The sequence below is a fragment of the Amblyomma americanum genome, chromosome 1 (assembly GCF_052857255.1).
Source record: "Amblyomma americanum isolate KBUSLIRL-KWMA chromosome 1, ASM5285725v1, whole genome shotgun sequence".
Classification (NCBI taxonomy): domain Eukaryota; kingdom Metazoa; phylum Arthropoda; class Arachnida; order Ixodida; family Ixodidae; genus Amblyomma; species Amblyomma americanum.
Genome location: NC_135497.1, coordinates 528,793,143 through 528,807,742, shown reverse-complemented (window position 1 = coordinate 528,807,742; position 14,600 = coordinate 528,793,143). Strand labels below are relative to the sequence as shown.

The 14,600-nt window shown below is 43.9% G+C and overlaps 1 protein-coding gene across 1 annotated transcript in view; it reads right to left on the bottom strand.

The window, feature by feature from the left end:
* The window catches only part of Ogdh (oxoglutarate dehydrogenase Nc73EF), a 147,757-nt gene that overhangs the window by 102,356 nt on the left and 30,801 nt on the right, over positions 1–14,600 (bottom strand). The window contains exons 4-5 of the mRNA XM_077650983.1: positions 8,664–8,764; positions 2,713–2,867 (exon numbers count right to left, since the gene is read on the bottom strand). Of these exons, the coding sequence (XP_077507109.1) occupies positions 2,713–2,867; positions 8,664–8,764 (256 nt within the window). The remainder of the gene's footprint in view (positions 1–2,712; positions 2,868–8,663; positions 8,765–14,600) is intronic.

Here is a 14,600-nt window from a genome sequence, read left to right as displayed (position 1 = left end):
GCTGGAGCTAATGTCATGCCTGCTGGCTGTGCGATTAGGCCACTACATTCTCGGCCAGTTAGAGGAGCCTCCCCAAAATGTCCATTTGTGGACAACTCAATTATCACATTACAATGGATTCACAGGAATGTCGATCGCTGGCAGCAGTTTGTATGCAACCGCGTGGTCGATACTCAAAGACTGACTGGACAATTTACCTGGAATCATTGGCCGGGAAAGGAGAATCCAGCAGGTCTCCTTACCCGCGGTCTACCTGCACAGAAGCTGTCGAATAACGAGTTTTGGTAGATGGTTCCGCAATGAATCTGCATGGAGGAATGCTACTGGCCTCAGTGCGGAATCGCGCCTACATACACCGAGGCGGAGCTGGAGCGAAGAAGGGAAACGAAGGCACTACCCACTGCCGCAACTACACCGGTTGCGGATGCCTTGACGGAAACACAACATTTCAGTTCCTTCTCACGCTTGACTCGAGTGACCGCCTGGGTGCTGCGATTTGTCGCGAAAATATGACGCCAAAAAAGCAAATCCGGACCACGACAACGAAGGAGCTAAAAAGGGCCGAAGAATACAGGAGTCTTCATGAGCAACGCACTAGATTTTCCAAAAAAGTAGAGTGCGTACGAAACAGCCCGAGAATCGCTTCAGTCTCACCGCTAAAGAATGTGTACCTTGCAGCTCGACAATCACGGTGTTCTTAGAGTGCACGGAAGGCTTCAACAGAGCCAACTGACTTATGACAGCAAGCACCCTATCATTCGGCCTAAACACAGTGACTTGTCTAAGCTTATTGCCAAACAATGCCACCTGCAAGTGCTGCATGGAGGCATCCGCGATACTCTGACTCAACTCAGAGAAAAATTCTGGATGATCGACGCAAGACAGCTAGTAAAGAAAATAGTCAAGGAGTGCGTTATCTGTCAGTGCTACCACGCACAACAGCCAGCGAGGTCTGCGCGCCACTTCCAAGGGACAGAATAACAAAGGCTCATCCGTTTGAAGTGACTGGAGATGACTTTGCCGGTCCTTTGCTTATCAAGGGGAATGGTGTGTCAAAGTGTTACATCGCTCTGTTCACTTGTGGCGTCACCTGAATGCTCCACCTTGAATTGGTGAGTGACATGTCTACACTCTCCATTCTTCTGGTTTTCCGCCGATTTCTCGCCCAACGAGGTGTACCTCATACTGTCTACAGTGATAATGCACTTGCCTTTAAGAAGGCAAGCAAGGACCTGGCTACTCTTTGGAGCATTATCAGAAGCGACGAAGTCAAAAACTGGTGGTCCAAAAACGGTGGGGCGGCTTCAACGAACGACTTGTCGGCCTGACAAAGAAAACCTTAAAGAAAGCGCTAGGCACAAGCTGTCTCAGTTTTGAACAGCTTACCACAATGCTAACTGAAGTGGAAGCCATCCTCAACTCTCGTCCACTTACGCACGTACACACCGAAGCGAACGAACCTCAGCTGCTGTGCCCGGCCTCATTCCTCAACGGCAGGAGGCTCACCTCGCTGCCAGATGTTACCGTGGGAGCGACGAGACAACCAAGAAAGCATCAGTCGTAAAACAAACCTTGTACGCATCAAACCTTTTTGTAAGCTCACTTTTACCCAGTATTAAATTCAGTTGTTCTTTGTTCATTGGTTGCTTATTCTTCAGCGAACATCAACGTATTCACGACATAACATATAGTGCTCCTTTATTTAATCGCAGCAACCAGAATTGAGTAAACAACAGGCAGCATGGCAGTAATGTGTAGCATGTAACAACATGTAACATGAAGTAACATGGCAGAAATTTTACTTTCAGCATCTCAGATCTTTCTGGCTTTTTTTGGCTTCTCGTGATCTTTCTGGTTCTCCCTCGCCTTTTGGCAATAATTCTTTTTTTTTTCACATCCTAAACATTTCAAAACCCTGAAGCTTCTCCACAGTTGTGGACACAAGACTAAATTTCTTTCACCTGTATTTAAAAAAAAATTGGGGCATCCTCCCCATAACTGGCCATAGCAGAGGGCAGAACTGCAGGCCTTAAGATACACCTCAGTTTGGCCAAAAAGGGCAGGAATTTCTGTGCTCCCTTTTACAGCTTGCACGGAAATGCCAGTCATAGCAGTAATAGAGAAAGCACAGTTAAACAGGTTGGCACTGCAATAATAAGCAATCAGAAATGAATCCACCCAACCATTTTCTCCACCCCTCCTGTGCTCTCACCTACTCCCATCTCAAAGGAGCATGGACATTCAATTTTTTTCTTGCACGTCTTCCCATGTGGAATCCGTGTATGCCCGTTAAACATAAGCAAATTTTTCCTTGCGCTATAACTCTTACACCAGCGTGGCGTAAGAGCCTGAACAGCAACAAATGAACAGGCGGCTATAATATTGCCGATTTTTCTAAGCCTCATGTGGCCCAACCTGAACTTTGATGTCACAGCCACCATTCGATTGCTGAAAGGAAAACAGAAACAACATATGAGAAGAACTTCAATTATTTCAATCATTTACCGGGAACATGCAAATCACATGCGGTGATTTATGTCTACTAATATCTTGTGCATAAACACAAAGAGTGAAAACAGCCAAAATTTGGTGTTTGTACCCTCCTGAAGGATGATGCACAAAGAATAAATGGCACTGATAGTGCTTTCGTGGCAGAACCTTCAATTTCAGTGCAGCTGTCGCAGCCAGAGAAGGGCAAGTCAGTGAGCGTACTTGGTAGAGCGGACAACACGTGACAGTAGCAGACGCTTGCGTTCCTTGCTGAGCCGCATGACGCCTGGCGATTCAAACTTCTCTCGGATCCAGTTGCACTGGTCCAGGTCATTGATGAACATGTACTCCACACCGATGCTCGTGCAGTACACATTCTGCAAGAAAAAAGCTACGGGTGTCAGCTACTCTCAACATGCACGCCATCTCCAACACTTGAAGGGGACGGGACACAGTGAGACAAACGTAATCCAACTATGGACTGAATGTGTTGTTCAACGTTGAAGAAAACTGTCCATATGTATGACAAAGGAAATCAAGAAGAAATCAACAATGAGCTCGAAGCTTTTCTGCCATACTTTCAACCCGCACTTCATCACTAGTCTGTCATTGATAACCAAGGTCAAAGAGCTAACAAACAAATTTATTCCCTCCATCAGTTCTCGAGCAAGCCACCAAAACTGTTGTTTTTACACAATCATAAGAGATTAGTGAAAAGAAAAAATGGCTTTACAGTGTATCAAAGCAGAACCCAAGAGCAGATGCATGGGATCGGTACTACAAGGTCGAGGACTCTTATTATGCTGCAATTCGCTACGCCACACAAGCTGTTTTTCAAACTGATCTATCAAAAATCCTAACGATTAACACTAGGCAGTTTTGGGAAATAATAAACCAGCACGCAACATGCGACATCACTCTAACTAATGCTGTGGGCGAGGAAGCCAGTGATATTCAATGTGCTGATATATTTACACAACCATGCATTTGTGTGTTTTCACAAAAGAAACTGACTCAATAATGCCCACTCCACCTACTGTAACACTACCAGCAATGTCACCCATCGAAATCACTGCACAAGGTGCCACAAGCCTTGTTGACAGAATTAAACTTTCATGAGCCGTCGAAGCGGACGAAATCAACTCAAAATTATGGAAAAACACCAAACACATTTCTGGCATGTATATCTCTCATTATTGTTTTCGCAATAGCTGTCGACAGGAACCTTACTGGATGACTGGAAGGTGGCGAGGGTCGTTCCAGCACACAAATCAGGTAAGAAAGATTCTCCACTTAATTATCATCCCATCTCCTTAACCACCATGCCTTGCAATAATATCATGGAACATGTCATCTATTCCCATATCATAAATTTTCTAGATTCAAACAACTTCCGTCATCCGAATGAACAGGGGTTGTGTAGGAAGCTCTCCTGTGAAATACAACTGGAAATCGTCACGTACAACCTGCATACTAACCTTGACCATAACCTGTGGACCGATGCATTATTTTTTGATTTCGCGAAGGAATTTGACAACGTACCCGACCAGCTCCTATTACTAAAACTCACCCTTTTAAATTTGCACCCTAATATTCTGGACTGGATTAAAGAATTCCAAGCTAACTGCTCTCAGTTTTATTTTATTAACAACCCCAGCTCAAGCGCTCTCCCTGTTAAATCGGGCGCCCCACAGAGATCTGTGCTCGGGGCGCTCTTGTTCCTAATATATATTAATGATCTAGCATTGCATGTATCATTTAAAATTGGTATCTTCGCAGATGACTGCATAATTTACCATATTGTTACTAACATATCTGATCAAATGGCCCTTTACTAACATTTCTGATCAAATGGCCCTTCAAAACGACCTTAACTGCATCCATAAATTGTGTCACCTCTGGTTAAAGATGCTAAATGCTAACAAATGCGAACTCGTCTCGTTTCATAGTCAACACAACCCTCTTATTTTTTCCTATACAGTTGCTAACTCATCTATATAAAGTGTCCAATCAGTATCTCGGTACCACCCTCTGCAGCAATCTTTCCTGGCGAGCACACATTACCACAATCATACGGTCTGCAAACATATCTCAGGATTCATGAAACGTCACCTTTGTCACGCGCCGCAACATGTGAAGCTTCTGGCTTACAAAACTCACATCAGACCTAAACTTGAGTGCGCCAGTGCCATCTGGAACCCACATCAGGTACAGTACCTAACAAGTGCACTCGAATCAGTTCAAAACCGCACTGTCTTCGTTCACTCTGCATATTCATGTGCCATCAGCGTTTCATCTCTGAAGACGAATTCTGTTCTTGAAAGCCTTGCAGCTGACCGCTGCATCGCCAGCCTGTTTGCTCCGCAAGTTTTTCCATAGCTCTCTAAATCAAACGTCTTAACTCACCGCATAACTCACCGCATTGTCCACCCATTTCAGATTGCCCGGCCTGTGTCTTGTACTGAAACTTTTTCCAGTTCCTTTTTTCTCCAAACTGTTGTCAACTGGAATGCCCTCCCACCAATATCACTGCCACCGCGTGTACATCTGCCCTTTTAGATGCTTTAACTACTATTTAACTACTTACATTTCAAGGCAATGACTTGTATTTTCTACTGCTGAATATATTAACCCACCCCTTATGTAATACCCCCTGAAGGGGGTCTTTAAGGTGAATAAAGTGAAGTGAAGGAAACACGAGCATGAGGCACAGAGTGGGGGTTTTGGTTATGTGCACACCGTGGTGCCATCCCGGAAGAGGTACGCTGAACCGGAAACACACGTAGCAAGAGTTCCAGAAACGTTATTCGCTCGAGATGAATGCTTCAAAATTTCACTACCAAACATTCGGATCGAATCGAATATCAACTACTTTACTAGACGACCGAATATTCAAATTATCAAATACTTGCACATGTCTAGAAACCACCATTGTGGCACAAGTAAGGTACCCCTCCAATTTCTGGCTTGCGCCACTCTGCATGGGGACGTTATCTGGCAAAGCACTTGTGGGATTGATACAAGTCCACTGCGCCATTCTCAACACCAGAAGTTCTCTGTCAGGTGGCACCCCCACGAAGAGTCGCACGGGTCGGAACTTAGAAGGGGGTGTCTCTTACTTTTGACCACAATATTACATTGCGCTTAGTTGGTTTTGTAACTACATCTGGAGGTCACTGCAAACTGCAGTGCAGCGTGTCACTTCTTTTGCCACATGCAAACAAACATTTACACTTGTTCTTTCTCTAAAGATCCTTAGGAACTTCTGTCTACTATATACATTTAGGTGGAACTATTCCCTATAGGGAATATACACTCAAGCCAAAGTGGCCACCAATTTGGAGTACATTTAGCACGGCGAAAGGCTACATGCCTGTCTGATCAGGTTATGGCAACCTGCTCCGGCCTGCATGACTGAAGCTGCATGCTGTAAACAAAAATGACATCCGTGAAGTGATGAGGGTACCCCCACAGATGAAAACTTTCATCAAACCAACAAGTTCCACCCCTTCTATGTGACCATGATAGAAAAAGAATCTGTTTATGTTAATACAGGTTGTAAGACTGTTCGAAAGAGCAGTGGACACCTTCTGCGGGACTACCACAGGAATGGGCGCAGCATTCTGCCGTATGTTCGTTTACGTGATGTTCAGAAAATGCTTTCTTCAAGCAGTACTCAATCTGAGCTCAATCATTTCTGTCCACATTCTATAGAATAATGAAGAACAAGAGAAGTTGGAATCCATTTATGGTCAGTGTAAAAGGACAAGAGAAAGCAGGGACAGCACAGCACCTACATCATCTCTGCTGTTTCCTTCTATAATCCCTATAATTTTGTGCTGTCCAAATCTCACCTTGCCTAGAAACTGCTCTTTGCACATCGCTTTATGGAACATAGAGTTCACACAACTCGTACTCTATCTTCCCTTAGCTTCACCTGCTACTGCATAGCAAGCTACACCAGTCATTTCAGATCCAATTCAGTTGTTCTCGGACTTCGCGTTGCCATAGACACTGTCACTGAGTCACTCGCTGAACTTTGCCAAGAAGTCCAACATCACAAATTTTTTTCTCTGGTCTGCACACCTTACTGAAGAGTCAATGTGCTAGCTCCTCAAACATTCCTGTCAGATTTGGCTTATAACACCTTGCAAGGTAGTGGTTCTTACAGCCAGCAGCAAGCACAAAATGGCACACACCTTCTGTGGAATGCAGCACATCAGATACGCCGACAATCAACATAGCTAACATAAGTGAAAAACATCATCAAGGTGCTTCCCTCTCAGTTTCCTAACCTGACAGCCCCAGCAGCTTCTATTTCACTGGTCAGAATAAGCCTTGCTGGGTTAAATTGGATAGTGCTTTTAAAGCAGTAGATGCACCAGATTTTTGGGTGTGTAGCAATTTTAAGGGGCTGAAAGCCATCTCTGCCCCTATCGCAAAACTGCTATAGAGTGTAAATCCATGCACACATGGGCGGGGTTCCCTTCAAGCAGCTCTGCCGCTAAGGAGCCTTGCGAACTCAACGTACAACCACACACTATGAACACTAGCTTTACTCTAATATACAGCAAGTGCGCAGGCCTGCGGTGGTGAGACATGTTTGTATAAACACAGACAGGCGAGTCCATATTCACGGGAGGTAGGTAGCGGAGGGGTGTCTGTGGTGCACGACTCGCGAGTTTTTCGAAATATTGGGTCGCCATAGTTAGAGATGCATATTTTTTTTCTTTGGGGTGATGCACTAGACAATGGTATACATGTCATGTGAAATTCACCCACGGCAGCTGAATAATTCATATTTAAATTTTTTTTTGTGTGTGTTGTTTCGGTTTCAAAAGCCGAACGGCGGCTGTGACGTACAAGATGCATTAAAGTCACATTACACGTGCCAAAACTGCTATATAATCGCTGCTAGTTAATTTTTTTCATTCCAAATCTTGAGCAGTCTTGCACAAGAATTTAAACGAAGAAAGCAGTGACCATACTGCAGGTCTTGCATGCCTTAAGCGACCTAAACGCGTCTTGTACAGCGTGTTCCCGAATTAAACACGTGCCATAGAACCCACCTCACAGCTAAACCGTGAATTGTTCGAGCTCAAATTTCGTACAGAAATGGCATTTGGTTGGCAGAATTGCTTTATACCATATTTGTCTGGGGTACTTGCCTGAATCAATAAGAAAAAGTCCGATATTTGCATCGTCTGCGGCGACGACGAAACGAAAAAGGGCGCTCAACGATTGCACCGGTGGCGCCATCTCGTTTCTTGGCTGAGAGATTCGGCAGAGGAGGTGGGGGAGTGTTTTGCGGAACGTTTGAAGATGTTGTACCACAGAAGACTTCAAACTTAGCGCAGTTTTCACCAAGCTAAGCTTTCTGTGATCATTGATAAAGCATTTGCTGAAGAGTCTTCAAACCTCCCGCAAAAGCCCAATCTCCACGGTCCCAATCTCCCAATTTGCCCAATCTCCACGGTCGACCAGTGAGATGGCGCCACCGGCGCGATCGCCGAGAGAGAGGCCTATTTCGTATCGTCGTCGTCGTTGCAGACGATGTGAATATCTGACTTTTTCTTATTGATTCAGGCAAGTACTCCAAACAAATGTGGTATAAAACAATTCCGCCAACCAAATGCTATTTCTGTGCAAAATTTGAGCTCAAACATTTAACCAGTTTAGCTGTGATGCGCACTCTATGGCGCACGTTTAACTGCGGAACAGTCTGTATGTCACAGCTGTTGTTTGCCTGCTGAAACTGAAACTGAAACAACATGAGAAAAAAATTCAGCTATAAATTATTTACCACTTGTTGGTGCAATCCACATGGCTGTCTATGCTTCCTAATGTGTTGTGCATCATTGTAAAAACAGAAAGCACAACTAAAATTTGGTGTCTCTACTCTTTCAAATGTCACACAAGGTAATGCACTGCCTCTATTAAAAACATACAGCCCAAGGAGTTTGCCTCAAAGCCATGCAGTGGGACTCTTACAGTGCCCCTGGAAATACGAAGCTTTGGAGCGGTGAGGACACGAGCCCTAGCATATAAGAGATTTGGAGCACTGATAATGAGCCTGATAATGAGGTTGTTTAGCCCAGAAGCACACCAGGTGGTCTGTATACTGGCAAATGCTGCCGTTTCCTTGGAGACTGCATGTGCAAACACTAACCCACCTCTAATCGCCGCAGAATTTCCCGCAGTGGAAGGGTGCTCTCTTCTCCGCCAATGTAAGTATTTGCCGGGAGCTTGAACAGGCGGTCCATGTCTTTTTCCTCTGCACAGAACAAGTGGAGGGAGGACACACCCCATGCACCGAATGGCGGGGGGTGCCCATGCAATCAGGAGACAAGCAGCAGATGAAGCACGGCAAGATGAGACACCCCTGCCATGGCATTTTGTTCTTTCAACTGTGGAGGAACACGAGCACAGGCTAAGATAGCAAATTGGCCATTACCAGTTCTGCAGCACTCTAGTGAGGCACTGCCTTTCACCCACCATGACACGTCCCCATGCATTCTGGGCTAGGCATAGCACCACCAAAAAGTAAACGATCAACCTCCCATTTGTAAATAGAACAGCCCAGGCAAGCAATGCGTGGAATTAGTATTTTTGCACACCTAGTCCTAAATAAAAACAAATGTCTTTTCAAAACGTCAAACAAGCAGGCTCAGGCTGAAAAAACAGCTTAACATTGGCCACACCTTTCAAAGTCTTTTATACAGCAACATGGTGATCTCTCCACTTAAAAATGAGACAAATCAAGAATGTGGCACACAAACAGGAAGACTGCGCTGGGAGCTTGGGCATTTTATTGCCCACTGCTTGGTGAAACATATCCGTGTTCTGAACTGCTTTCTTAAACTGCACAGCATGCATCTTGAATTTTTTACAGGAAAAGCTAGAGGGTGATCACTAAAAAGTGGGTATAGATGGGTGGTCATACAAACTTTCTGTGCTATTTTAAAGAATGCGAACACCCAAGCACACCCCTGAGCAGGTATAGCTTCGATTGCCAATGAAATGAGCCTAAAACTAAGAACTTAAAACACAAATAGCAATGAAGCTCTACACTCTGTTCAAATAGTAGTAGCAAATATCTAGTCAGCTTGCACCAAGTTACAAACCAGATATAGTGCCACACACCTGGAGAATGAAAAGCAGAAAAAAGGTTCTAAGAATTCATTTGCCATGAAATGCTCTTCATTTGTGAATGGTGTTGAAAGTTTTACAGGCTTTGGTTTTCAAACTGAAGTGTATTAAACTGTATGTGTTTTCAAGAATGCATGTGTTTAAACTGAATGTGTTTTTGTGTGATGCACGAGGAGAGATCAAAAAGATTTGCAACTTGGCTATAACCATATATCAGACAGTGACATCTCTATACATTTTGTTTAAATCATCTCTGCAGCCAAGCAAGGACTGAATATCTAGCCCTCCATTTTGTTACTTGGTCTGCATCAGCCAGTAAAACTTGCCGTCCTCCCAAGATTTCAAACCCTAGTACCGGAGCATTATCAAATTTATGTGCAAAGAAGGAAGTTCTGCCAAACAAATCCACAGTAGATTGGTACACGTGTATGGCAGTGGATGTCCTTCATATGGTACAGTAACTCAGTAGATCAATGAGTTTAAACATGGCCGTCTGCACGTGAAAGACGACCCAAGGTCAGAGCGGCCAACCACTTCAACCAATTTGGACCACTCAGCCTCAGCAGAGAGCCTTATCATAAATAATCGCCGTATCAAGGTGTCCGAAGTTGCTGGACAATCGAACATTTCTTATGGCAGCGCTTTCACTATCATCCACGATGTTTTGGGTATGTCAAAGGTCTCGGCACGATGGGTGCCATGGAACCTCTCAGAGGAAGATCAGACACCACCGCGTGCATTCATCAAGGGAACGTTCGCACCTCTATTCAGGCGACCCAGAAGATTTTCTCTTCCACCCTGTGACTGAGGATGATGCGTGGCTGTACCAATGGGACCCAGAAACAAAACAGCAGTCTATGCAGTGGAGGCATTCGAAATACCCTCCTCCGAAAAATTTCAAGAGCCAACGCTCAGGGAGGAGTAGGGTAGAGAGCTGGCCCAGTTGGTACATAGTTCTGAAGAAAAAACCAGTGTCGTCTTGTGTCCCTCTCTGTGTCTGCGTCCTTCCGCTGGTTATTTCTTCAGATCAGAGCTCAGGAAGGAAAATGATGGCGACACTTATTTGGGACACAAAGGGGATCCTTCTCCTTGAGTACCTTGAAAGCAGTAAGAATGTAACAGGCGAATATTATGCCAACGTTCAAGAACTAGGTAAAGCCATCGTGAAAAAACACCAAGGATTGGTGACAAGCGGTGTCCTCCTCCTGCACGACAACGCCCCAGTTCGCAAGTCTAGTGTTGCCTAGGGTGCCATTCGAGAGTGTGGTTTCCAAAACCTGGACCACCCACCCACAGTCCCAATCTGGGCTCGAGTGACTTATTTCCGAATTTGAAGACACCCCTCAAGGTAGCAAGGTTCAATGGCTTAAACTCGCTTCAAACTTCCACAGAGGAGTGGCTTTGGCAAACAGGAAGAAAGTTTTGTTTGTTTGTTTTTTTCAAGATATCAAAAGCCTTCCAGGAAAACTGGAGAAGTGCATCAGTGTGAGGGGAGACCATGTTGAAAAACTTTCAACCTCTGGCAGTTTTTTTTTATATGTGAGTTGCAAAACTTTTTGATCACCCTCGTATTATGATCTGAAGGGTCCTGATTTGGATGTGCCCACTGACAGTGTGCAAACTGAACATAGTATACTGTCGTTTTTTTATATTTGTATAATGTACTAGAACTGCTGGCCAAACTGTATACATAGGGTTCTTTATTTCGAGTTTTATATTTTTTCAAATGTGGGGGTGGGGGGGGGGGGGGGGGGGGATCGGGCACTATTTTTGAACTTGAAAATAGGAGAGAAATCGGGTTTTTCATGAAAACATTCCGAAATTTGGGTTTTTTGGGGTTAAATTTACACACTGTAATAATTATTCCATTTTTTTAAATCATGGTAACAATAAGGGCTATGTTTTAGGTTGGTAAGTGTGGAAAGGAGTTCTCAAGAAAATATTCTGGAACTTGACGTTTGTTTCGTGATTAATAATTACTAGCAGTAAAGAGCTTGGATCAGTTTTATTAGACAAGCTGGTCGATGACTTTCTACACGTCCTTGTTAACATATATAATGGTCTGCATGTGCAACATTTTGATTTCCATATGAGACCTGTCCAGTTTTTAGGTATTTTAGGTATCTCAGCTGAAAGAGTGTTCTCTCAAAATCATAGCTGCCATTAGCTAGGCACAACAATGTCAACGTGGCATTTGCTAGCCTGAGGTAGGACACAGTTGCATCATGCCAATAGTCCATGACTTCAACTCCTTACTGAGAGGGGGGGGGGGGGGGGGGGGGGGGGGCTTGCTTCCAGTAAGCACCGGTTAAACTCTTCGCGAAGCGAGTCTACACGTTGGTCACGGAAATCAAGAGAGGTCGGAGGTCGGTAGTCATCAAACTGACTCAGCAGCCACTTCTAGAACAATTGTTTTTTGTCTTTGTCTGAGACATTTCGTTGCAGTGTGCAGAACCATCTTGTGGAGATTTTTGCGTAAGATGGCGCCACAGGACCTGCAGTCTAGACACTCTGTCTGTCGGCCGTCTCTCGCCCACGCACCAACTTTCACGGGCACAGTTGTTCCAGAAATCAGAGAACAACCGTATTTTACCCGATTTTTCAGGAACATGTTTGAAGTGCAAAAATTGGGTAAAATCGGGTTTTACTTTAACCCAAAAATGAAGAACCCTATGTATACAGAGGAGGCCGGGCTTTGTCAAGCCGCAATTAAGCGGCTTTTACCCGTCATCTCCTTTTTGTCCTTGAGAGAGAAAATAAAAGTGAATAGATTTGAGCTGGTTAGAGCTGCTCATGAACACAAAACAAGAGCTATCCAAAAATAAAAGCTTAAAAAGGGTAACTACGGAGGATTTTCCAACATTTTCATGCATCTCTTTGTAATAATTGCGATCAATAGTTTTTCAAAATAATGAGGACCACAATTATAAAACAGGCAACCAAACCAGGAAAGCAGCCAAAAAAATTAGGAAACCGAAATCGGGTTTCAATCAAATTATGATGCCATGATAAACCAAAGTATGTCACAGATACTGTTACAAAACCTTTTGTGTGAACACTGACTGGCTAAACTGGCAAAAAGAAGTTGCTCCTTCGGCAATTCTGCTTCGGCCATTAGCTGTCTAAAGTGACCAAAACAAGCTCAAAATTCTTTTCTTCAGCAAACACAGAGCGAATGCCGACAGACGTGCACCTAATGATGTCAGACAAGCAACGTTGCCCGTAAGAATCGTCCCAATTGAGGCCACAATTTTTTAATCCACAAGAATTTTTAATCCATTTATGCCAAAGCAGAGCACCACCTGGCTGTGAAATTTGGCGCAAAGGCTCAGAAGAACACACAGTGAAAGGCTCAATAAAACTTTTGGAGGTACAAAAAAACCTTTGAGTTGCCCTTAAGATGGTGTAAAAAAGTGCTGTGGGTCATTCCCACATACCAGCCTCTGACACTATACAGCACTCAATTATACCTCCACTCTAAATTTTCTGGCTAAAAACACCTTAGAAAGGTCAGTTATTCTCTTACCAATCACCTTCACAAATTCAAGAAGGTTAAACATCTGAAGAAGCTTATTTACAGTTGGTTCTGACAAAACCAATGAAACCTCACCTCATAATAGGGACCCCATTTTTTTACATTCTTTGCCTCACGATTCCTTGATTCACTGTGTAGAACAGTCTAATGAAAAGTTTGGATCAACAAGCAAGGTGTATACATAGGCTACTACAATGCACCCATTCTTACTAGCCATATTCTTGCTCATTCCGATCGCTGCCTTTCTGGCAGCTTGCAAAAATGGGAAAACCCAAAAAGCCTTTCGCATTGTTGAAGACAAACTGTGCTTGACTGCGATGGACACACACTTTAATTTCAAAAACAAAAGGTGTTAGTCTAGTTTTGCTAATCCCCGAGTTCTCTTCACCTGATGTATGAACTAGTTAAAAGGCCAAATCGGACTTCTTGACAGTCAGCTTCCTTTTAATCACGATGGTGTCTGCTGGTGCTATGAACTGTGCGCTACCAAACTGCTTCTGCCCTTCAGTCCTGTTCACTCAAAACACGTTGAAAGGGACACTGCTAGGATGCACTTCCAAAATGTTTTGAAAAAAAAAAAAAAGAAACTTGTCTGTATTGTGTCGGTACAGGATTTGAACTTCAAGCTGAGATATTGACGAGTGCTGGCTACCTTTAGCGCCTTCTTACATTAGCCACCGAAGGCTTGCTTAGATGAACACTGCTGCATAGAGCAGATAAAAAGGCTGCCACGGGCCAACAGGTTTGCAAGCAGTCACACAATTTGAAAATTATAGATTACCACTCATATTTCGAGCCCAAAAATCCATCAGAGTTTTGACGAATAAGCAACACTGAGGTGATTTAGCAGTAGGAGCGAGGCAAGAAGCACAGGGGGGCATTTGATGATTACGCAGAATGCGTATAAGATGAATTTCCTTGGGCTGCAGAAGGCAAGTATGTGTGGTTCAAACAGGAAGCTATGTTACAACAGGTTAAGGAAGCATGCAAACAATTTTAAAAACATACTTGAAGGGCAGGGGGCAAGATGGTTCTCTTCCTACACATTGTCTACCTTGTAGTTGTGGAATCACTGACATCGTTATAGGTTATAGAATCTAAATTAATCACCTATATTATACAACCAATCAAAATAAAAAATGTGCTAGGCATCCGTATTCATCTCTTCTCTTCCTCCCCCATCTCATTTCTTGCGCTGCTTTCTTCTCCAGATGTTTGGTCTGGCCACTTCAGCACCAGTGCCCAATTATCAATGAAGCACACAAGTAAATAAAAAAGCATTTTTAAGCCTATTTCACCAGCTCTATTGTTTGTTCTCAAGGTACTCGCACGCAGGAATGCCCTAAACTGTCACCTAATAGCAAATAGCACCGTTTTTACTGCGAACAACCTTAGGCAGAAATCTCTCTGGCTAGGTAAGCACCAA